The 22939-nt window shown below is 44.8% G+C and overlaps 4 protein-coding genes across 4 annotated transcripts; all 4 read right to left on the bottom strand.

Moving 5' to 3' along the window:
* Positions 1-727: 727 nt before the first annotated feature.
* cimip4 (ciliary microtubule inner protein 4) lies at positions 728-3081 on the bottom strand. Its single transcript, XM_075454502.1, has 4 exons — positions 2998-3081; positions 2796-2925; positions 1186-1296; positions 728-1063 (listed from the first exon to the last, which is right to left on the bottom strand). The coding sequence occupies exons 1-4, from the start codon at positions 3010-3012 to the stop codon at positions 981-983; spliced, it is 339 nt and encodes a 112-aa protein (XP_075310617.1). The 5' UTR covers positions 3013-3081; the 3' UTR covers positions 728-980.
* A 583-nt stretch (positions 3082-3664) lies between these two features.
* Positions 3665-7436, bottom strand: LOC142371562 (SUMO-conjugating enzyme UBC9-like). The gene is made up of 7 exons (XM_075454253.1): positions 7126-7436; positions 6761-6846; positions 6505-6588; positions 6331-6403; positions 5719-5828; positions 5482-5561; positions 3665-5054 (listed from the first exon to the last, which is right to left on the bottom strand). Exons 2-7 carry the CDS (start codon positions 6824-6826, stop codon positions 4991-4993), a joined length of 477 nt encoding a protein of 158 aa, XP_075310368.1. The 5' UTR covers positions 6827-6846; positions 7126-7436; the 3' UTR covers positions 3665-4990.
* A 234-nt stretch (positions 7437-7670) lies between these two features.
* On the bottom strand, positions 7671-12999 carry LOC142371778 (3-mercaptopyruvate sulfurtransferase-like). The gene is made up of 2 exons (XM_075454512.1): positions 12390-12999; positions 7671-9077 (listed from the first exon to the last, which is right to left on the bottom strand). The coding sequence occupies exons 1-2, from the start codon at positions 12976-12978 to the stop codon at positions 8779-8781; spliced, it is 888 nt and encodes a 295-aa protein (XP_075310627.1). The 5' UTR covers positions 12979-12999; the 3' UTR covers positions 7671-8778.
* A 7543-nt stretch (positions 13000-20542) lies between these two features.
* On the bottom strand, positions 20543-22640 carry LOC142371465 (3-mercaptopyruvate sulfurtransferase-like). The gene is made up of 2 exons (XM_075454138.1): positions 22052-22640; positions 20543-20838 (listed from the first exon to the last, which is right to left on the bottom strand). The coding sequence occupies exons 1-2, from the start codon at positions 22638-22640 to the stop codon at positions 20543-20545; spliced, it is 885 nt and encodes a 294-aa protein (XP_075310253.1).
* Between the last annotated feature and the right edge of the window lie 299 nt (positions 22641-22939).

Here is a 22939-nt window from a genome sequence, read left to right as displayed (position 1 = left end):
CTTGTGTGAGCTCGGACTTAGGTACAGGCATGCTAAATGCTCATCTTAGCTAGCTACTATGCTCATGGAGACAAGTGTTTTGACTGGTTATAAACTAAAAAGTAGTTGACAAATGTGTTTTGACTTCATAAAAGATTTGCCACTATCATGTCTACAGTCTAACTGAAGCTAGCAGACCTGTAAAATGCACCACACATTAGCCAAAACACACTATGCTAATAAGGCGGGAATCTGTGGGATGAGTGACCAATAGTGCCACGACATGAAAATACGGCATAACAAAACAATTCAGAACTCAGAATAATGGGGTGAAACATGATGTTTTGCGTGAATTGGTTTAAATTGAATCACATTTTTGCAGTTTATGTTTAAACAAGAAAGCGCTTCTATCTGTACCAAAGAGCTGGGCCAGATTTTGGCAGCTTGCGCACGTCAGTGACTGCAGCTTCAAACAGGGTCCCAGGCTCTCTTTTTCTCTGTAGTAAAGAATGGATCAGATTGCTACGACAAGTTGTGACAAAATAGCAAGTTTCAGTGGTTTCTGTTAAAACCACTTCCATTGTACTACCTTTACACATCATACAGTGATAAATATCCCCATCAGCTGCCTCCAGCACCCAGTCCTTAGTTTCAGTATGAGTTGGGAGATAAGTGCTCTCTGTGACCCGAATCTAACAAGGTCTTAATCAAAACGAAATAAATGCATCTCAGAAACCTTCTGATCATTTTCTGTTTTATTTTCCAACACAAACTACACATGTGGACACACAAAGTTTTTGGTTAAGCCAGGCATCGCAGGACATCTTTAAGTCTAGCCAAAAATCTTTTAAAAGGAACATCATCTCAAACAGTTTTTCTCTTGTTTCTGTAGTTACAAGTTCACAGTCGTTACGCAGCGCCGCTTGCTTGTCCACAGTAATCTGAAGTATGAATCATAAGGGCGCTGTGTGTGTTGTGGTGTCAAGGTAGGAAACAGGACCTCATTTTGCGGTGCCCTTGTTTTCCATGTGCGTCAGTAACTTATTGAGCTTCTGGTTCATGATGTTTCTCTCTGTCCACTGGACTGCAGACAAGACACAACAACGTCAGTTAAACGCATATTGGAAACAAAGTGCATCACAACAATCACATTGCAGCAAGGAAGGCAGATGTGTGCAGAAAAGAGGAGGGGGAAAAAGTACTTACCCACTTCATCCGTTTTATGACCGTACCACGGATAGGGGTCGGCAGGCCAGTTAGTCAGAGGGTGGCTGATATAGGAGTCGCTGGTGAGGGATTTCCATGTTGAAGGGGCACCTGAACACAGAGAGGTCAGCGGCTTGGATCAAAAGTTGGAAAGAGTAATTTGGAGAAATAAAAAATGCAACAACTAAAAAGCTCGTTTAAAATGCATCAGCATCTTGACATGTTTGCTGGTGCTAAGGCAGTGTATTATTTCCCACGTTAGCTTGTCGGGAGTGTTCCATCCATCCATCCATCCATCCATTTTCTATAACCGCTGAATCCGTCGGTCGGGTGGCGGCAGGGGGGGGGGGCTATCCCAGCGGTCAATGGGCGAGAGGCGGGATACACCCTGGACAGGCTGCCAGTCCATCACAGGGCCACACAGAGACAAACCAGACAATCAACCACACACGCTCACACTCACTCCTAAGGACAATTTTAGAGACACCAATTAACTTAACATGCATGTTTTTGGACAGTGGGAGGAGGGAGTGTTCCAAAACAACAAATTCTTCAGTAAGAAACTAATATAAAAAGAGGGGAAACAACACACATCAGTCATCCGAGCAAGCACAGCGAGAGAGGGTAAGTTTGTGTGCCACCTAGTGGAGTGTGTTGCAGTTCACGTGGCAACGGTGACACACAGATGAATAATTCAACAGGTTAATACAGCTCAAGTTACTCTGGACTTCCTTTATTTACTCCTCCCGTCATGTCTGCATGGCCACAAACATGTGAGTGCAGCAGAGGATGGAGTCACTTCATCCCAGCACTCACTTGTCATTCCGACCTACATATATCTGCAGTTACCCTACAGCTTGTTGCGCTTTGTTCATTGAAAGAGGCCTTTTAGACAAACAGAATAGACAAACATTTGAAAATCATTAGGACAGGGGCAACCTGTCTGGCAAAGTTAAACGGCGCACCAGTGCGTCCTTGCTTAGCTCCTCCTCAGACCTCCGTCGCAGGTGGGAAAACAGAGGAGAGAGTAGACGAGAAGGCAGAAATGGGAGAAAACGGAAGAGTCCCTAGTCTGTCTTTCAGAGGGGAGGAGCTGAGGAGAGGTTCACCCCTCCGGAGAACTGTGTGGGCAAATAGTTTAACAATTTAACAATATTTCAGTGTCAAATTAAAAATGTCCTGTAGTCTGATTAATTGAATTGAAAACAAAAAAAAAAAAAAAAAAAGAGGGCAGGGTCTATGTGCATTGGGATCCATTCACATCATGGTGAAAAAAAAAAGCTAAACCACATATAGGGTTGAAATGACTTGCAGTTTTTTTGCGTCCTTTTTTAAGTTCAATTTGACTAAAATGCTTACCAAAGCCTTTGAGACGCCCAACATTGAACCAAGACCTACTCGGAATCCCTTAAGTGAAAAACATAATCTAATCTGACACGAAAGGGATCAGGAGACAACAGTTTAATTCAGGTTTTAGCTTCTATTACAAAAACATCTGCCGGACGTTTTTTTTTCCTGCTGTGGGACTGGCTTGTTTTTAAAGTGAGCTACTCTAACAAAACCTTTAGATGTCAGGAGAGGAAACGGAGACGGTGAAGTAATAAACAGACCTGGGAATATGTTAGTGCGCAGGCAGTGGCTCAAGCTGTGATAGTTCTGGTGATGCGAGGTCGATCCAGCAGCATCGACATAGTTAGGCAGCAATAAGGCTGGGACCTCTGGGATTACAACAGCTTTCACCTGCAAAACAGCGGGTCAAAACAAATGACAGCCGGAAAATATAACTTTGCGTAAAAAGAGTCGGCTTCTCACCTTGGTCTTTGGCATCTTTTTGGTCAAATGAGGTCAACTGAGATGAAAAACCACCGGGGAGGTGAAGCAGAGCAGGAAAAACCCGAGGCGTTAGAAGGTGTTAAATTTCTTCAGAATGCAGGAACATGACATCAGGTGTCACCTCGGACAAGAACAAACAAGAGAAAGCTGCGATATTCAACCGCAACAAGCAAGGATCCATCTCAAAATGTGGTGAATACAACCTCAGGTCAACAACTAAAGTTCACCCTATGAATTAATAGCTTGTAGAACTAAGTTTAACAAAGTGAAGTAATGACTTCCTGTATAGTGTTATCAGTCTCTTTTGGCCCACTCTCCTTTGCAACGTTGCCTCGGTTCATTCTAATTTTGGCACGTGTCATTTATCGGTTTTGTTTATGTCCAAAAAACAGCTTAGAGATCTGGAACATGCTGAAACGTAAAGGAAATAGTCAGATAATGCACACACTAATATCTCTTAAACACATACTTTCTTATGTCTAAGGAAAAGTGGATCCTCTTGATAAACTAAAGACCTAAAACACTCAAAAGTTCCTGCGTGACATCTTTGTCCATGAATAGTTCTGAACAAAGGAAAGATCTCCCTACTGAATAAGAGATTAAAACACTAATACATTGATCCAACCCCCCAAAAAAAGCAAGTCACTGAATTTTCAACTTTTTATTCAACTTTATTTCACAATTTCAGACCATTTATTGTGTCCTTTTGTTATAATAATCACACACAATGTCAACTGGCTAAAACAATATAAAACATAACTTCCACAGTTTTCTGTTATTTATATTATGTACATGCACTCAGACGTTTCGAGGCAAAAAAAAAAAAAAAAAGGGGAAAAAAAAATCTCAGGCCTTTGTCTTTTATCAAGTGCACTTTCTTCTGTCGTCGTTGGGATGCTGAGAGGCCGTTCCAATCAGGATCCTTCAGCTTCTGGCAGCTGGCTGGATTTGTTTTTGGGCTTTGAACCATTTGATGTTCGTTTTTTGGAAGCATCGTGCGTTAAGAGTTGACTAATCAAACGAACACGCAACAACAGATTTGCTGACTTTTACAATGTGACGCGACGGCGTCTCTGGGAGAAGGCAACACCTCGATAAATGAATGAGCCTGTGACCGAGTTTCACTTTCAGCTGGATTCGCAAAAAGAATCTTTCCACAAAGCATCTTGAATTGGAATAGAGGACGACTGGAGGAAGCAAAGCTGTGACCCTCCTTGCCTTTTTTTCAGTCCCTTAACTGCTTCCTTTAAAGGACAGAGCTTCTTTTCCTACTAAAAGAAGTTCCACAGTTTGGTTCGTGACCAACACGTTGGTGCCTGGATTGTCTTCTTCTTGAGTGACACATTTTCCTTGGATGCTTTTCTCAAAACTTAGATGTGGCGGGTGTGTAATAAAGAATTAACGTCGTTGTGCTTCTGACCGCAGCTTCACAGCTCGCAGGAACACTCGGGGGGGGGGGGGACTATTCGTGTCACCTCTGAGCCGCGGTGGATTGATAAAAAGTGGAAGAGGGTACAACGGATGAGATCTCCTCTGCCGAGCCTTACACAGAGTGGTTTGGACATGAAGTCTGTCTTTGTACAGCTCTGTCAACACGTTACTAATGGTATTCATGGAGGCACGAGCAAGCTTAGCACTCGTGGGAAAACTGGAGATATACAAGAGTTACAAATGTCACACTGACAGCAGAGTTCTGGCATCATCATCATCATCAGCTATGCATTGAAGATGCATAAAAAGTTCCTTAAAAGACAGGTACAATCTTAATCTTATTGAATTGTTGAAGTTTATCAAAGGAAGAAAAAAAAAAAAAAAAAAAAAAAAAAAAAACAGGCTCGTTTGTCACCTGTGCAACAGTATAATACTTAAAAATGGATTCTTATTGGAGTGGTCCGTCAGTAGCTTCCTGCCTCCCGTCTGGTACCACTGTGGCCTCAGGCTGCTCAGGCGGGACAGAGGGCAGCGCTTCCCTCTAAGTGGGGGCGAACTTCTTGGCCTGTGCCCGTACCCGCTTCTCATAATCCATCCTGTTCTGACTGAAACAGATAAAAAAAACAAATTAAAAAAAAAAAACAAAAAAAAAACACACACACAGTGGTAAGAACATTTCAAACCGCTACTGTAATGCCGTTTGTGAAAGTTTTAACGTGGATCTGAACGTGCATGCAAGGCGCATGAGCTCTTTACACTGCTTCTTTCCAAAGTTATGCGAGCACTGTGTCTGTGGGGGGCCGGTTTACACAAAAAGCCAGGGACTCCCGTTTCAGTGCAGACACGATACGACACGTACACTCGATACCTTCATTTAAATATAGCAGCCTGTAAATGTCATTACTTCGCGGCAGCCAATCTCTACATGTTGAATAAAAACAAATAAATCAGCAACTTTCGACTGTTCTAAAATAAACTTTCTCCATCAACACTTTGTTCCGGGTTCAGCTGAAGGACTTGCTGCAGACTTACCAGTAAATCGTGTAAGCCTCTGCCTGTGCTGGGTCTTGAATGTTAGGCTCGTTCAGGAGCTCCTGAATACCCAACAGGATCTTAAAATGAATGAAGAAACAGAACAGCATTTAGTCTGAGTGGCAGTTTAGTCAGTAATTCCACACGTGACCACGCAGCAGACAACACTAATGACAGATAACCCCATGGCAGAAAGTAAACCAGCCCGCTAAAGTGGGAATCTGTGAGCGGTCCAACCTGTTTAATGGTGATGGCCGGTCTCCAATCTTTGTCCTCCTCCAGGATCGACAGACACACAGTGCCTGATGGGTAGACATTCGGGTGGAATATGGGCGGCTCAAACTTGCCTGTGTGGGAATGTCCAAAGCAAAGTCAAAAATGTCAAGGCCGGAAACAAACCCGAGTTTGTAGAATTGAAGGTTTCAGTTGCAAAATGCAATGTAGTTATTGTAAAAATCCATCATTACCTAGTCATCATTAAGTGATTCACACAATGTCTCTAAAACACAAGAGGATCTGTGAGAGCGCCGTCACTGTGCAACACGTGCATCATTCCACTATATTCAAAAAGTGCAGTTTTCCACACATCTGTCTGCCAACCCCACTGATCACATAATGCATTTGCTCATCAACTCGTGTGAGTAACTTGAAAAGTAGTGTTGAGATCATGCCGGAAGCCAGGATCGACGTCAGGTCTGTGAATGGTAGTGTGACTGTAACTGTGATGCGATGCTACAGGCTTTGGGGCAAAAACTTTTCTGCTGAGCTTTCTTGCCTCAAAATGTACATTTGGGCCCTCTGATACTACATAAAACTACGTACAAAAGACTGAAGAGGGCTTGCACTCACATTTGGGTGGAGAGGAAGGGTAGTCATCTTTGAACAGCATTCTGAGCTTATAGAGGCCTCCCTCCCACAAGGTCTGACAGGTGAAAGGAAGAAGGAAAACAGCTTTAGCGAACTCTCGAGAGAAAATACACAAATTCCCGACAGAATGCATTACTATACGTTTGTTAAACATACTCCTTTTTTTCCCGGGATGGCACACTCCCAGTTCATCAGATTCATAGTTCCATCCGGATTCTTAGTGGGAACAGCAACAAAACCCTGTGGAGTTCACACAAAAGTCATCAGTCAGCTTTGTGTCGGCACCATATGGTCATTTGGTGGATTCATCAGTTTCCTATGCATGTTTATCAGGACATAGCATACGAGTGATATCCATGAATCAGAAGACAAGGAGTTGATGCAGTGTACTGTTAAGCATACTGCTGCTTACAAATGGGTGGTCTTTCCTCCAGGCTTTGCGCTCCTGAGACAATCTGCTAAGAGCAATGCCAGACATTACTGCTCATCAACGCCTCCCTGTGGAAAAACAAATCCGAAACTAATCAATTTCATTCAAGCTGTACAAACACCGCACACGTCGCCTTTGTTGTTTCTACCAATATAACGCCATTAATCGATTTAATTACGAACATTCAGCGGTATCATTTGTTAATAAGACAGTATTAACGATAAAAACATCTGATTTTGCCACTGCAGTCTTCGGCACAGGACTCAAAAAATACCACTCAAGGAAACAACAAAACAAAGAAATTAGGTCACTCTAGTGTTAAAACATATCTAGTCCAGGCAGTTTACCTCTTTTTTTCCCAATTCGTTTGATTATTACAATTCGCGTTAGGTTGGTTTCAGGGCTAGCTTGCTTGCGTTGCTAATGCTAACGTTCCCTCCGCTATGACGGCGACTGAAAATACAAAACCACGCTTAGAAACAAAACTACTCCGCCAGTTAGGGCATAAACTACCACGCCGTATGAAACGTATGTTCTTACACTATCGCCTAAGCGCACACTTTTAAATGTAGAGGTAAAATTGGGGGTAATCGAACAGAGTTATGTAAAACAATGTGACTCTGAAAACCGTTTCGACAACTAGCAGTCTGCGAGAAAGGACCCCAATTTGTTTATTTCGCAAGGACCTTCAGGCAGTATACGGGACATCCCAGTCACGTGCGTCACGGATGGTCGGCCATCTTTGCTGTGCCATTTGAGTCAAAAGTTGTTGCTTTTTTTTCCTTTTCTTTTCCGCACACACACACACATATCAGATTGTATCTGTATATATGTATATATATTAATATGTACATATTAATAGATCAAAAAGGAAAGAATAATTTTCTGTAGCTTTGAATTTCTTGATTTTAATCAAATCCTTTAAAGAAAATACGTGTAATAATGCATTTAATGCCATCATGTACAATAAGCGACATGTGATGAGCAACATAACCATTGCACACGTTGTGGCCAAGCTCCTGAGCACCTCCATCCTTTTGAAGCCCTACTTTATTAACCCGCTAAGTTTGCTCTGTTCTTAATATTACAGAGGATTATTCTATTCTAAGCACTGCAGTTGGAGCTTCATCTAATTCTTGTCTCTGCACTCTTTTAAATGAAAAAAATAATCAGAACAGTAAACAGCGGTCACAATAACACCTGGCCCACTTCAACACATCACTGATGACAACATAAAGCCACTTGTAACAAAAGACACTGTTGCAGGTTTGAATGAATGTGCAGATTTAAGGCACTTTTCTGAGCAACTCTGCAATATGCATTTATGCATACATGTTAGTTAAATACTGTTCCTAATACTGCCAAAGATAGTCATCCTGGTGTAAGAAAAAGCTCAAATAGATGAGCTTTAGTCTAAGAATTTAGCAGACACAACCTCCATCATGGAGAGGGACTGGACTGAAACTAGAGTAGTGGTCCCCTTGTTACCTCTACATATGGCGTTAATGAAACCTTTTTCATTTTATTAATTCTGCGATGTCTCAGGAAGGTCGGCAATATTTATGTGGGACTTGTATCAATATTCCTTTTAAAGACACAGATTTCCAAAAAAGTTTTTGCTTCCATGAAGCCAAATTATTAACGAGAAACAGACAGAACAATCTACATGTATGCAACAGAAGTGACTCATGCATTCATTCATCAAAGCGCTCGACAAAGTAACAAGAAAGGAAAAAAAAAAAAAAAAAATCACATTATTTCAGGAAAGAAAGAGAACATAATATGTCACCCCCGGTCAAAGTCTCTAGTTAGTCAATAACTTTTCATGTGAACAGCCTTCCATAGTGTGTTCTACCACCTCAGCATTAGTAAAAACTACAAAGAGTCTAGTCAAAATGTAACATTGCATTTGTTTGCAAGTTTCCCAGAAATGGGACTAATAAAGGAATAAAAGGAATAATATCATTTATTTGCACCCTGCTTGATAATTGCTCATCGGATCACCCCTTCTTTCCCTCCCCCTCTGAAATGATGTGTTCTGGCGAAGCTCTTTTAAACCATTCACTCCAGGAACCATCATAAACGCTGACCCCGGGGCGGCCGAGCCGGTGAGCGGCCAGAACCACTTGGCACGCCGTGACACCAGAACCGCAGGAGGCCCAGAGCGGCCGCTCCAGGTCCACCCCGGCCTCCCTGAAGAGCTGGGCCAGACGCTCCGTTCCGTGCTGCTTTCCGGAAGCATCCAGGAAGGACGTGAACGGCATGTTGATCGCTCCGGGGAAATGTCCAGGCAGTACGTCTGAGAGGGTGAGACAGAGGAGGGAGAGAAGGCGGGAGACAAATAAAGAAGCAGGTCACTGGCTCGATATTTGCAGAATATTCCACTTCTTTCTCCCTGAGGGGGACTGTGTATAAAGAGTGTTGCAATTTCTACACGGTGGAACTGAAATGTGGGAAAATGACTTTAAAATAAAGTCTGGAATGTGCACTTTAGAATTTTACACTGAGGAGCAGAGGGGGAACTGTAAGCAAAAGGTGACTTTGTCCCAAACATTATGGAGGGCACTGTGTGTGTTGACATTTTGTCTCTCAGAATGCATCACAATCTGTAGTTGAACCCACTTCTAATGTTCTCGGTTTTTCTCCGATTGGTTCGCTTTCACCTTCAATCGCACGCTGTGGGTTCGAAATGCAACACTTGGATTCAACTCGAGGCCGTCAGCATGGTTAACTGATAAAGACACCAGAAAGACCAACAGTGGTTGATGAAAGCTTTTGAGTCGACTGTCTTCTGACACGTGCCTTGAAACAAAAAATCTAATTGTCAGATACATGATGGAAAAGAAGAATCAGATGAACTATGAAAAGTTCTTCCGTACGCTTGAATATGTAGGTTATTGACAAGAATTTGAACTATTTAAAGGAAAAGGGAGTTAATACCAGAGACTAGGGTTTAGTTTTTTTCTCTCTCAATATGAGAGGGGTCTGGCTGCAGACCTGCACTGTCAGGACCGGAAGCGAGTATTTTTCGTTCCCCATTTGAAATGTGGAGACGACGAGGTGAGTAAAAGTCGAGTGACAACAACTTTTCGTCATATGAAGAAACAGAAACAGTCTTTATTCACTAGAACGTTACGTTGCACACTATATACTGTAAAGTTATATTAATTTGAAAGAATCAGGTGTTTTACTTTTGGGTAGTCTTTAGCGTTGTTATCGTATCGATAGTGCTCACTTAAATTTGCCATTTTCCAAGACCAAGAAAACTGAGTTATATCATATATTGTTGATATAATTTTGTTTTACTTATTATGACATATGTCTCTTACAGATGCATATTTCAATATTACCCTCTGGCATAACACCGGCACTACGCCAAAAATTGAACGCTGCACGTCTTGTTGCAACCTGTTTCACTGCCCTCTTTGCCTAACATTTAAACCAAAAAAAAATGGTTGCAAAGCCACTTAAGGCTGATTCTTAAGGCTCTAGCATGGTTGCCGCGTCTGCTCGCGCGAACGGTGTTGATGACGTCACGAGTTCGTGCCCGCCATAGGACCCTATATAGTGGCGCAAGTCGATGCGCCAGTAGTTGCAATTTTCTCCGTCACAGAGGTGGCGCTGCTACGTGAAGGTGAAGGTTACCGCTACTCTACAACCACGAAAGTGGAGAAGAAAACAATGCCGCTGTCAAGAGCAAGAATACTGTAATTAATGATACTGCTGCAGTTTTCAGATCATTTAAATTTTTTAATTCAGTTAAAAGAGGTGAAGGTTTGAAGCCCCCGGCATCACCAGAGTCTCTGCCCTCTTCTTTGCCTTCACGTATCTGTCCCGTAGCTTCTTCCACACATTCTTACAGAACTCTCCCTCTTTCCCCAAAGTTCTGCCAATCTCTGTCCACCAGTTTTGGGAGTTTACATGCTCCCTGTGCTGTTTCACTGCAGTGTCGTACAGCTGCCTGTACAAACGCACCTCCTCACTGAGCCGGTCTCACAACGTTCCATCCGGTTCGTTGTGCTCGGCGCCGCCAAGTTACAAAAATCGACTGGTGCACGACAACGCGCTGCGCCGTCTTTTCAAGGGAAGCGCCAGGCCTGAAACGTCATTTTGACGTCACGGTGCGACACCGCCGTGACAGACGCGGCAACCATGCTACCGCCTTTACTCGGCGCAACCTCGCTCTTACTAGCTGGTCGCAAATGGCGCAAACGGTCACGTGACCCAAAATTCCGCCACGCCCCCCCTCGCAAGCTAGAAAATCCTCGTGCGGCGCAAGGTCGCGCACACCACTTTTTTTCTGACTTCGCGCGCGCTCAACCGGAAACAGCTGACCAAGAGAAAGGAAACATGAACACTGCAGAGACCGCGGTGACCGAGAGGGTGCGCCTCTACAAACATCTGTACGACACGTCTATGAAGTTACACTGGGACAACACGGCAGTTGTCAGCTCTGAGATACATTCAGTTCTACACCCAGAGTAAATTCATTCCGCATCAGATGTGCCAGCCTCTGCTGACGTGACACCACAGGTGGCATTGTGTATGCTTTCTTCGTATGCTTTTCTTCGTCCGGTTCTTCAGCTTGTTTCCTCAACAGTGACGCCCGCTGGTCTGGAGAGAACTGCAAATGTGACGCATTCTCGGCGCAAACTGTGCTTATGAGCTGAAGGAACTGTGAAGGGGCTGGCGCTTTCGATGACGTCATTAATGGTTCTCGAGCCAGAACAGTTGCGCGGTTGCGCCGAGTAAGAATCAGCCTTTAGAGGCACATAGGAAAGGTGGCATTTTATTTAAAGGTAAGCATAATGTATTTGTCTGTGTGTTTGATGACTTTTCATGCTCTGACAAAAAAAGCCGACACATTTTTTTCCTTTAGACCAATGCGGTGGTCTGAGCTGTGCAACACTGTGCATCAATTGTGGAAAAAGGTTCTTGTGCAATAAAACACTTACAAAATGAAAATAAAAAGACATTTGAAAGTTTGTTTTGTGTCTACTGTTTTCTCCTGTTACAGAGGTTATTGGCTATCTGGGTCATGTAACTAGGTATTCAGTAATTCACTTATTACACTTCACAATATTAATAGAATGTTATTAGAATATATAATATAATATTAGACATGTAAACACAGAGATATGCCTATATAAAAGAATTGAGTAAATCAATATGTAAATGCATCCAACAGTGCTGGGGGTTACATTTTCAACGATAAATAATGGTATAGAAGCAAAGAATAGGGTGGAGCGCAGAAGCATTATGCCATCATACATTAAGGTGTATTTACAGAGATTTGTTGTTTCAAAATGAATTTGTAGTGCAAACTAAACTAACAGCTGTTGTTTTTGCGAATTAAATTAAATTCAAATAGTAAAATGATGCATGTTTTGAGTAGGCCAATAATGTTTTAACATCTAGTCTCCATTGATTATCTGTAGAATAACCCAATAAGTGGTCGTAACGTTTAAAAATGTAATGTTTAAAACGTTTAAAAATACGAGCTAGACTCTCTTGCTCAATATTGCACTTTGAATGGTGTTTAATTGACATATGAAAACATTTATTCTGAAAAGATCTCTTTTCAGTGACGGGATAGTTTGGTTTTGCTCACCGTCTCTGGGCTCCGGCTCTGTCCCCCTGAACCTGCCGGCAGCCCTGGCGTCCACCACCTGGGCCTGCTTGCTGCTGATGTTCTCCAGCACATCATCATAGCTCTTAACCCATGACGGATTCACGGTCGCCTGGAATTGTCGGCGCTCCGGCTCGCAGTGCTCTGAAGTCACCGGGGAGCCGTTAGCCTGCCAGTCCTTCATGCCTCCGTCCAGCAGCGAGACCAAGCTGTGTCCGAACAGCCGGAACATCCACCACACGCGCGGCGCGCTGTACGACCCAAAGTCGCTGGTGTCATACACCACCACGTGTGTGTCATTCCCGATGCCGAGATCTCCGACATACCGAGCGAACTGGCCGGCATTTGGCAGCATATGATCGAACGCTGAGCTCTTGTCGGAACATTCGTCTAAGTCAAAAAACGACGCGCCCGGTATGTGCTTTAGCGCAAATTCATCTTTCGCCACGCGCTTCGTTTTCGGTAGGTACCAAGAAGTGTCAAGAATGCGAAGCTTGGGACCAACAAGTTTACTTTTGATGGCGTCCGCCAACCACTGACCTGAGACCAGAGCACGGGTCTGAGCAGCCATGACTGAAAGGTCACGAAGTTCCGGCGGCGAACGCTAGAGGGCAAAGTCGACTGCGCGCAGGGAAAGTAAACACGGCATTCAAACAGCCGAATGACAAATCCTGAGATCTTTGTCTCACGCTGTGTTTTCAATAAATAAAAACTGCTTCCAGAAGAAATGTCCTTTTGAAATGACTGCCAGATTTGTTAGGGTTTTTTTTTTTTGTCCAAGAAAGCCTCTGACAGTGGAGTATGGTGCTGTATTTAAAACCCCAAATCAGAGAAAGTTACCAAGGTTTTTTTTTTTAAAGCAGCTTATGAGAATTGTGTGTCTGAGAGAATGGTCAGAAGCACAGGGACACCACAGGGGCCTGTACTATATGGTTACTTCTGCCCCCCCACAAAAGAAAAGTTTTTGGCCACTTGTGACTTTTATTTGACAGTAGGTGGACAGGTAAGGGGGCAGGGACATTGGGGGGGAGCAGCCTCTGCTTAAAGGCTCTAGAATGTAGCTGCTCCAGTAAGCAGTGTACAACTGACTCCACCAGGCAGGTTTGATTTTAATGAAGCAAATGAATGGCCAAAGTGGATAAGGCGTTTTGAGCGCTTCAGAATAGCGTCAAGCCTAGACAAACAGTCACAAGAGTACCAAGTCAACACATGTCCTACCTTTGGATGACAATCAGAAAAAGTCTTATACGGACGTGAAAGAGGCTTTTGAGAAACACTGTGTGAGCAAGAAGAATATTATTTTTGAGCGTGCACGGTTCAACAGGCGCAACCAGGAGCCTGGTGAAAGTGCCGAAGCCTTTATTACTGCTGTCCATACACTAGCTGAGCACTGCAATTATGGAGATCTCAGAGAAGAGCTCATAAGAGACAGGATTGTCGTTGGCCTCAGAGATACAAAGTTGTCTGAGTCGCTACAGTTGGACCCTGATCTGACATTACAGAAAACTGTTGCAAGAGTGCGCCACAGTGAAGAAATAAAGAAACAGCAGCCAATGCTGCGTGGCAGCTTAAATGACAGACAGGCAGACAACCTGGATGCAATAAGTGCAAGGCGACACACACACAGAGGCATAAAAGGACACAAATGGAGCTCACAAGCCAAGGCAGAAAATAAATCAAAAGACACAGGATGTGGACGTTGTGGACATGCTTCAAAGCACCCCTGGAAGGACTGCCCCGCAAAAGAAGCAGAATGTCGCAAATGTAAACGAAAAGGAAATTATGCCCGCAAATGTCGTTCAGCCGGTGGCATTAATGACATCACGGAAGAGTCTTCAGAACATGGAGAAGAGATTGCCTTTCTGGGAGAGGTGACAATTGTCATGGACAATGTTGAACACGAGTGGAGAGAAGGTCTAAAACTGAATGGAGAGACAGTGGAGTTCAAAATAGACACTGGAGCTGGAGTTACAGCTATTCCAAGCCAACAATACTCCAAAAAGAAGCATGGGCCATTACAGCCACCAAAGATACCCCTGTATGGTCCAGGCAGGCAGCGCCTGGACGTGCGAGGACTCTTCAAAGGAAAACTGGCGTCAAGGAACAAGACAACAGAGCAGGATGTCTATGTGGTGGCTAAGCTGATGAGACCACTGCTGGGACTTCCAGCCATTGAGGCCTTGACTCTAGTGAAAAGAGTACACACAGTTCAGGAAGGCGAAGATTTTACAAAAACTTACCCCATGGTGTTCAAAGGGCTGGGAAAGCTGAAAGACCCATATAAAATTGAACTGGAACCAGGGGCCACACCACATGCTCTGTCTGCTCCACGTCGAATCCCCCTGCCATTGCAGAAAAAAGTGAGGAGTGAATTGGATCGCATGGAAGCAATGGGTGTGATTTCTAAGGTCACCCAACCCACCCCATGGTGTGCAGGCCTAGTGGTTGTACCAAGAAAATTAAAGGATAAGCTGAGGCTGTGTGTGGACTTGACACCCCTGAATGGATGGGTCAAGCGAGAGAGACATATTCTGCCTGCTGTGGACCACACACTAGCCATGCTCTCAGGAGCGAAAGTGTTCACCAAGTTGGATGCCACGTCAGGGTTTTGGCAAATTCCCTTGACTGAAGACAGCGCCCTGCTAACCACTTTCATAACCCCATTCGGCCGCTACTGCTTCAACAGGCTGCCGTTTGGGATCTCCTCAGCCCCAGAACATTTCCAGCGGCGGATGACACAGATGTTGGAGGGCTGTGAAGGAACAGTGTGCCACGCGGATGACATACTGGTATTTGGCCAGGATCAGGCTGAACACGATACCAGGCTGCACCAAGTTCTCAGGAGACTGAGAGAAGAGGGGCTAACTCTCAATAAGGAGAAATGTGAGTTTTCCAGGGGCGAACTGATGTTCCTTGGACATCAGATCACGACAGAGGGAGTCAAGCCGGACCCAAGCAAGGTCAAAGCCATTCTGGAAATGCCAGAACCAACCAATGTTGCCGACATCAGAAGGGTGATGGGCATGGCTAACTACTTGGGTAAGTTTCTCCCTCACCTCTCATCAATAGCCGCTTTCGGACAGACCGTTCTAAGAAAGTAGTTATCAGAACTACCCTCCTCGAATTTCGTTCTGATAACTGTCCTTCCCCAGCGGAACTGTTTCAGTCTGCATTCGCACATGAGTCGGGACCTGATAGGGACTGATGCGCCGCGCGCAGCCGTCTGCTTCAGTGACGTGTTAGCCGTTAGCCGTTTAGCGCTACATTCAAACACAAAACAAAACGGTAAAAGTAATGAGAGTAGAAAAAACACCACCAAGAAGCTAATATGGAGAGTGGGGAGGCCACTGTGTTTATGGTCTGCATGATGGTGATATTAATCATGGACAATCACATCAGGCGTCTAATATCGAGGCTGGAAAAGCTCACAGAGAGAGTCTGGAGACTATACTTTTTCATTTCATGAAGGAAGAAAGGAGAGCAGCTCTGCAGACAAATGAGACCAGTGTAAGTTTAACTTATTAAACACCCGCCGGTTGTGTCCGTGTATGAGTAAACATGGGGCGTAGCTACCAGTGTTAATTTTGTCACCCATTTTTTAATTTAGTCTTAGTCTTAGTCTTGTGTCAAAGTGCGTTCTTAGTCTTAGTCAGTTTTAGTCTTTTCACAAATCATTTTTGTTAGTCATGATTTAGTCGACTAAAAATCCTCAACATTTTAGTCTAGTTTTAGTCAGGCGTGGGAAAATGTATTTTAGTCTAGTTTTAGTCAAAACATTTTAGTCTTTAGTTTTAGTCTTTAGTCGCAATGCAAGTCCAAGTCAATCAAACTGATATCAACCTGTCTAGTTAGGACATTACTTTTTCCAACTTGAAGCCAGAACACCAACCCTGCTGTTACCAAACTTGCTGCACTTGTTTCACAAATCGCTATACAATAGCTCACAAGTATTAATAATGGTGACAAACATAAAATCAGGATACACATACAGTGCTAAATAAATCATGCTGTGTGGATGATTGTTCATATAGACAAGACACAACACCTTTCTTCATTCTCATAATTCGCCATCTCCCTGCCTGTAACTGAGTTTGCATCGCAGGGCAATCTACATCGGCAACACACACACACGCGCGCAGCAAGTGTCTGTGCAGCTCCGCTTTATATTAGAAAAGCCCAGCGATGTCACCGCAGAGTTGCGCACCCTCTGTGTCACGTTGCAGGCTAATTATTATGCTACAACGTTCTAGTTAGCGTTGTAGCTCTTTATTTTTTAAAACAACTTGTCTCGCAGGCAGCGTTCTTGCAGACAAATACGATGTAGCACATTGCTCGTCATGTTGGAAGAAGGCTCAGTCGTGTTACATGTTCGACGAGATTCAGAACTTGTTGAAGCAATCCTACTGTTTAAATAACATGTAAAACAAAGCGGGGTAAAGTCAATATGAGAGAAGGGAAATGTTTTGCCGAAGTTTTCCTTGACTCCTTCATTTACCACTATGTTCACTATATTTCCCAATTTAGAAAAAAAAAAAACGCCAAACTAACGCAGCATGAGAATCCTATGCTACCTGCATGGGTGTTAGCCTACCATGCTAGCAAACTAACACGGCGATGTATTAACCTCAACCACCAAGTTATTACAAGTGATGCTTTACCGGACAGCGTAATGTGCTGTCGTCAAACCTGACACCATGTTAAAATGTAAGCGAGTCCATCACTGAAATAGCACATGACATACCCTAGTTGCTTCAACCGTCTGTTTCCATCACTTGGATGAGCATGTAAGCACTTTCACTCGGTTTACCACATTCTGATACGAACATATTTGAACGTGACGTGTCAACTGCTGGCTGAAACACATTTAATCATTTTCAAAAGTTCTGGGGGATCTTCTAAATTATATGGTCGACGAAAACAAGGGATTTTTTTTGTTTAGTTTTTATTTCTAGCATGGCATGTTCGTCTCGTTATTGTTCGTCAACGAAATGCATCTCATGACACAGTTTTCGTTTGTGTTTTTTTAGAACACTGTAGTCTCGTCATCGTCACGTCTTTTGTCATAGGGAAAGGCTCGTCAACGAACATTTTTAGTCTCGTCTCGTTTAACGAAATTAACACTGGTAGCTACCGACCACCACACACCACACACCTCCGTCAGATCGTTCTATAGAACCATGAAAAGACCCGACCTCGGAGAAGGAGCTAAATAGTTATAGGAACTAAGGGAGAAAGCCCCGAGTTCCTGTATGTCCGAACACGGGAGAAAACGGCCCCGCGGATTAAAAGGTTATTAGAACTGCCAAAGGTTCCTACAGTCCGAAAGCGGCTATTCACACGACCTCTGAAAGATCTTCTGTCTGAGAAAACAGAATGGTGTTGGGGAGCAATGCAGCGAGAGGCTTTTCAGAAGCTAAAGACAGAGCTGAGCTCGACCAGAGTCCTTGCTGTGTACTCACCCTGTGCAGAGACACGCGTGTCAGCCGACGCGTCGTCCTTCGGTCTCGGAGCCGTCATGGTCCAGAAACAGCCAGAGAGCGGTGACTGGAAGCCAGTTATGTACATCTCAAGAGGTCTGTCTGATGCAGAGAAACATTATGCTCAGATTGAGAAGGAGGCACTAGCAGTGACCTGGGCATGTGAACGACTACAACCATACCTGCTGGGCATGAGGTTCACCCTCGAAACAGATCACAAACCTCTGTTGCCATTGTTGAGTACTAAGGCGCTAGACGCGCTTCCTCCTCGAGTCCTGAGATTCCGCCTGAGACTGTTGAAATTCTCCTACGACATCGTGCATGTGCCCGGAAAACAGCTCATAACTGCAGACACGTTGTCACCAGCACCGGTGGAGCACACAGCAACTCAGGCTGAGAAAGACCTAGAAGCGGATGTCCAGATCTTTGTGGATGCGGTCATACAGTCTCTTCCTGCTACTGAAACTAGACTGCAACAGCTCGCGGAGAAGCAGAAAGGAGACCGCCTATGCAGAACACTAATCCACTACTGTCGGACAGAGTGGCCTGACAAAGTCCACCTGCCAGCTGAAATGGGGCCTTACTGGAAGGAAAGACAAAACCTGACCCTGGCTGGAGATCTTCTCCTGAAAGGACAAAGGATCGTCATCCCCAGCTCGATGAGGGAGGAGATGCTCAACGTCCTCCATCAGGGGCACCAAGGCATAGTGAAATGCCGCGCCAGAGCCCGTCAATCACTCTGGTGGCCAGGACTCTCAGCTGACATTAAACAGAAAGTTGGACAGTGTCTCACTTGCACCCAGCATAGAAGAACAGAGAGAGAACCCCTGCTGACAACTCCAGTACCCGAGAGACCATGGCAACGCGTAGGGACAGACTTATTCGTCTGGAACAAGAAGACCTACCTCGTGGCTGTGGACTACTTCTCCCGTTACATTGAAGTTGCCCACCTCAATGTTGCAACAGCCAACACCGTCATAGCAGCTCTGAAGCATGTCTTTTGTACTCACGGGGTCCCAGAATTCCTCATGTCGGACAATGGGCCACAGTATGCCTGCGATCTCTTTCGAGACTTTGCCAGTGAGTACGGATTCAATCACATAACAAGCAGCCCGAGGTACCCCCAAGCCAATGGAGAAGCGGAGCGAGCCGTGGCTACTGTCAAGGGCTTGTGGAAGGAGGGTGGAGATCTTTCTAAAGCTCTGCTCAGCTACCGATCCACTCCACTGGAGAATGGCTATTCTCCAGCACAGCTCCTGATGGGGAGACAACTGAGAACCACTCTACCTCAAGTACCTAAAGCCTTGTCTCCACGCTGGCCCAACATCAAGCAGGTCCGCAGCATGGAGATGCAAGCGAAGAGGAAACAAGAGCGACTCTACAACAACCGCCACAGACCACACTACAAACCAGACCTGCGCCCAGGCCAGAGTGTGTGGGTTACTACAGAGAATGCCTACGGGACAGTTGTACAGCCGACAGCAGACCCAAGGTCCTACATCGTCAGAACGGAGAATGGACTGTTGAGGAGGACCAGCACGCACCTGCGTGCAACCCAGCAGCCACCATCTGATGCACAACCACACACTCCAGTTGTTATAGGCTCTGGTGGTGTTGTCAACACTGCAGGTGACACAGGCGCCACACCACACCGTGTCACAAGCTCAGGGAGACACTCCCGTCCACCCAAGAGACTGGACTTGTGATGATGTTACTGATTGTTGCATTGCAATGTTACTTTGTAAGAGAACAAAAGAAAAGTTGATTTGATTTGTTCACAGTCACTGCAACGTGTGCGTTTTGATAATGAAGAGGTTACCGGTTCAGAAGACTTGTATGTTATGTTCTTGGAAGAGTAGATTTTTGATGATTGTATTCTGCTACAAATAACAGGAAAGGTTCTTACTTAAAAGGGGGAGATGTTGTGTAAGCAAAGGGTTAACGCCAGTGTTCTGTGACAGCCAATGAGAACGCTCGATATAGAGATACGGACATGTCACCTGTGTTATGTGTTGTGGTCTTCAGTAAAAGCTACACAGAACCTCACGCTCTGCCTCGTTATTACTAGAACAGTCTAATAACGTAACACAAACGCACCTCCTCACTGAGCCGGTCTCACAACAGTCCATCCGGTTTTTCGTTGGTGGCGCCGCCAAGTTACAAAATCGACTGGTGCACGACAACGCGCTGCGCCGTCTTTTCAAGGGAAGCGCCAGGCCTGATACGTCATTTTGACGTCACGGTGCGACACCGCCGTGACAGACGCGTCAACCATGCTAGCGCCTTAACCCAGTGGTCTCAAACTGATCCTTGAAAGGGCCGGTGTGGCTGCAGGTTTTTGTTCCAACCCTGCAGCAACCAACTGAACTGGTTAAGACCTTCAGTGCAGACAGTTCCGTTGATTGAATGAAACCAGTCAGCTGTGCTGCTGCAGGGTTGGAGCAAACATCAGACTTTCAGCATGGCAGTTCACAAATCAGTAGGTGACATCACCGTGACCTGTAAAAAAAAAACTTAAATCACACATGAGTTTAAAGAAAAGAAAAAAATCACAGTGAAAACACGACCAATCAATAATCCGACGAGTCAGTCAGTCGCACGGCGTTCACCTTTTTTATTGTTGCATTTGAATGAAAGTGTGCCATGTCCTTCTCCCTTTTAAAGCTTGCTTTTAGTCTCGGAGATGACGTGCTCTGGCGGAGCCTTGATGAACCACTCGTACCAGGACCCGTCATACACAGATGCTCCAGGGGCGCCGCACAGATGAGCAGCCAGCACCACGTGGCAGGCCGTCACTCCGGAGCCACAAGTCCCGCAGACCGGCTTACACAGGTCCTCTCGGGACCTCTCAAAAAACTGCTTGTGCTGCTCGGTGGAGATCATCATGCCGTCATCATCCGAGAACTTGAAGAAAGGCATGCATTTGGAGCCCGGGATATGGCCTGGTTGGGCACCTGTTGCACACATTTGGAGCACAGCAAATGTCAATCACTGTTAAAGGGGCCTGGCAGCTGTTTTTCTTAATCTCCTGTAATTTCCAACAGGCCCAAATGTATCTCACCAAATACACAAGAGAAAAAAGTGAATTATTCTGTTAGTCCGACCACAACCGGACTGTTTAACCACGTAAACATGTTAGTCTGACCTTAAAGAGGAAGTTTTTTTAGTTTTTTTTTTTTTAAACCTCGTGTAAGCCTCATTTCTGGCATGAAATACGTTCATCTACTCACCCATAAGAGTTTGGTGAAAGTCGACAACCTTTGGACGCTATTTAGATCACCCCCAGATCCACGTATAGCCATATAACGGGAGTGAACGGGGCAGAGACTATACAGCCTCTAAATAAGGCATTATCTGTCTTTGTTTCACCAATACTTTAAGACGAATGAATGAATAAACGTGTACTATTGCACTGTTAGATTTAAACAGTCCAACTTGCGTCCGAAGGACGCAGACTTGCACCAAACTGTTATCGGTGAGCAGATGAACGTATTTTATGCCAGAAATAAGGTCCAGGTTTAAACTTCCCCTTTAAGTGTACAAAATCAAAGCTCTAAAAACTGGGCTAAGACACCCAGGAGAATTCAGTTGGGGCTTAAATCTCGCTTCACACCCACACCAGACTAGACACGACGCTGAAGTTGGCATCCGAGTCGGTCTTTTCACTGCATTTTGATCGCCCTAAACCAGGTCCTGTATGGAAACTACATTAGTTACACTGCTCAAATCTGGATAGAATTATTCTAAATAGGCTGTAGATTCATTAAAACCTTGCCTGGGATTTGTGAAACCCTTTTCTGATTTGTGAAAATGCAGAACAGGGCCATTTTACTGCTTTTTATTTTGCATTTATGCCCATCACTTTAATTTGCAAATTGGATGCCAACTTCAGCGTCGTAGACTAGACTTAAATGGATGTAGGCACTCAGCTGATGCTCCAAATTTCTCCATTTTTTGCTTAATTTTGTACAAACAGTAAAACTTAAATGTATATCAATACAGCCAATAAAAAAAATAAAAAAGATGTCAGAAATTGGGAATGAAAATCAATCCCTTTAAGAACTTGTGTCAACCCGTGGTCACCTCAAGCATTTGCATCCTGATTATGTAACAAACCCTTAAGGAACCCAAGAAAAAAACAAAAATAAAAAAACACAACAAATGCACCTTCTCTTGGCTCAGGCTCCACACCTCGGAACCTCGCGTAGGGCCTCACGTCCACCACCTGGAGACTCTGGGTTGAAATGTTATCGGTGATGTCCTCAAATGACTTCACCCAGGGACGGTGCAGAGCGGCGGTGAACTTTGCAGGTTCATGCCCGGCGCGCGCACCCGTCACCGGGTGACCCTCTCTGACCCAGTTCCTAAACCCCCCGTTGAGCACCGACACGCGAGGGTGGCCGAACAGTCGAAACATCCACCAAACCCTCGTGCAAGAAAACATCCCATAGTCGCTGGCGTCGTAAACAACCACGTGGCTGTCGTTGCAGATGCCCAGGTTGCCGACGTAGTCTGCGAAAAGCTGCTCTGATGGCAGCATGTGATCGAACTTCGAGCCCCTGTCGGAGCACTCGTCGATGTCAAAAAACGACGCTGCTGGAATGTGAGATTGTGCAAATTCCATCTTGGCGTCCCGCTTCATCATCGGCAGGTACCAGGAAGTGTCCAAGATCCTCAAGCTGGGACCCAGGTGGTGGCTTTTAACCACGCTCGCGAGCCATTTTGCAGAGACGAGAGCTTGAGTTTGTGCACCCATAACAATAAATGTGTGGACAAACAGTGAGTCACACGTGGTGCATTTGCTCCACTTTAAGGTAGTCCAGAGAGGGATCAAACGATGGCATCGGGTTACAGAGGTGGGCTCACCCAGGCTGCTCTGAGGCCTTTGTCCAGCAGCCTCTAACTTTTCTCTGTTTCTGTGAGATAAATATGGGAACGCACGTTTGAAAAGCAAGTGACTTTACTCTTTCCAACTTGTCCTCTCTTTTTCCAGTGTGGCAGCAGTGGAAATGATCCACTCCTTTTGTCTCATGGAAGAGACTTTATCTTGTATGA

This window comes from Odontesthes bonariensis, chromosome 21 (genome assembly GCF_027942865.1).
Source record: "Odontesthes bonariensis isolate fOdoBon6 chromosome 21, fOdoBon6.hap1, whole genome shotgun sequence".
NCBI lineage: Eukaryota > Metazoa > Chordata > Actinopteri > Atheriniformes > Atherinopsidae > Odontesthes > Odontesthes bonariensis.
Note: the sequence above shows the minus strand (reverse complement) of the source record. Positions and strands in the feature narration are given on the sequence as shown.

Coding starts and splice junctions, on each gene's coding strand:
- cimip4 (XM_075454502.1), bottom strand. Junction 1,297..2,795: donor GCGCACTAACATATTCCCAG/GTCTGTTTATTA, acceptor CTCTGTGTTCAG/GTGCCCCTTCAACATGGAAA. Junction 1,064..1,185: donor TCATAAAACGGATGAAGTGG/GTAAGTACTTTT, acceptor TCTTGTCTGCAG/TCCAGTGGACAGAGAGAAAC.
- LOC142371562 (XM_075454253.1), bottom strand. CDS start 6,826: ATGTCTGGCATTGCTCTTAGCAGATTGTCTCAGGAGCGCAAAGCCTGG. Junction 6,589..6,760: donor GGAGGAAAGACCACCCATTT/GTAAGCAGCAGT, acceptor TGAACTCCACAG/GGTTTTGTTGCTGTTCCCAC. Junction 5,055..5,481: donor GAGGCTTACACGATTTACTG/GTAAGTCTGCAG, acceptor TATCTGTTTCAG/TCAGAACAGGATGGATTATG.
- LOC142371778 (XM_075454512.1), bottom strand. CDS start 12,978: ATGGCTGCTCAGACCCGTGCTCTGGTCTCAGGTCAGTGGTTGGCGGAC. Junction 9,078..12,389: donor AGAGCCGGAGCCCAGAGACG/GTGAGCAAAACC, acceptor TCACCCTCTCAG/ACGTACTGCCTGGACATTTC.
- LOC142371465 (XM_075454138.1), bottom strand. CDS start 22,640: ATGGGTGCACAAACTCAAGCTCTCGTCTCTGCAAAATGGCTCGCGAGC. Junction 20,839..22,051: donor GGAGCCTGAGCCAAGAGAAG/GTGCATTTGTTG, acceptor TGTGTGCAACAG/GTGCCCAACCAGGCCATATC.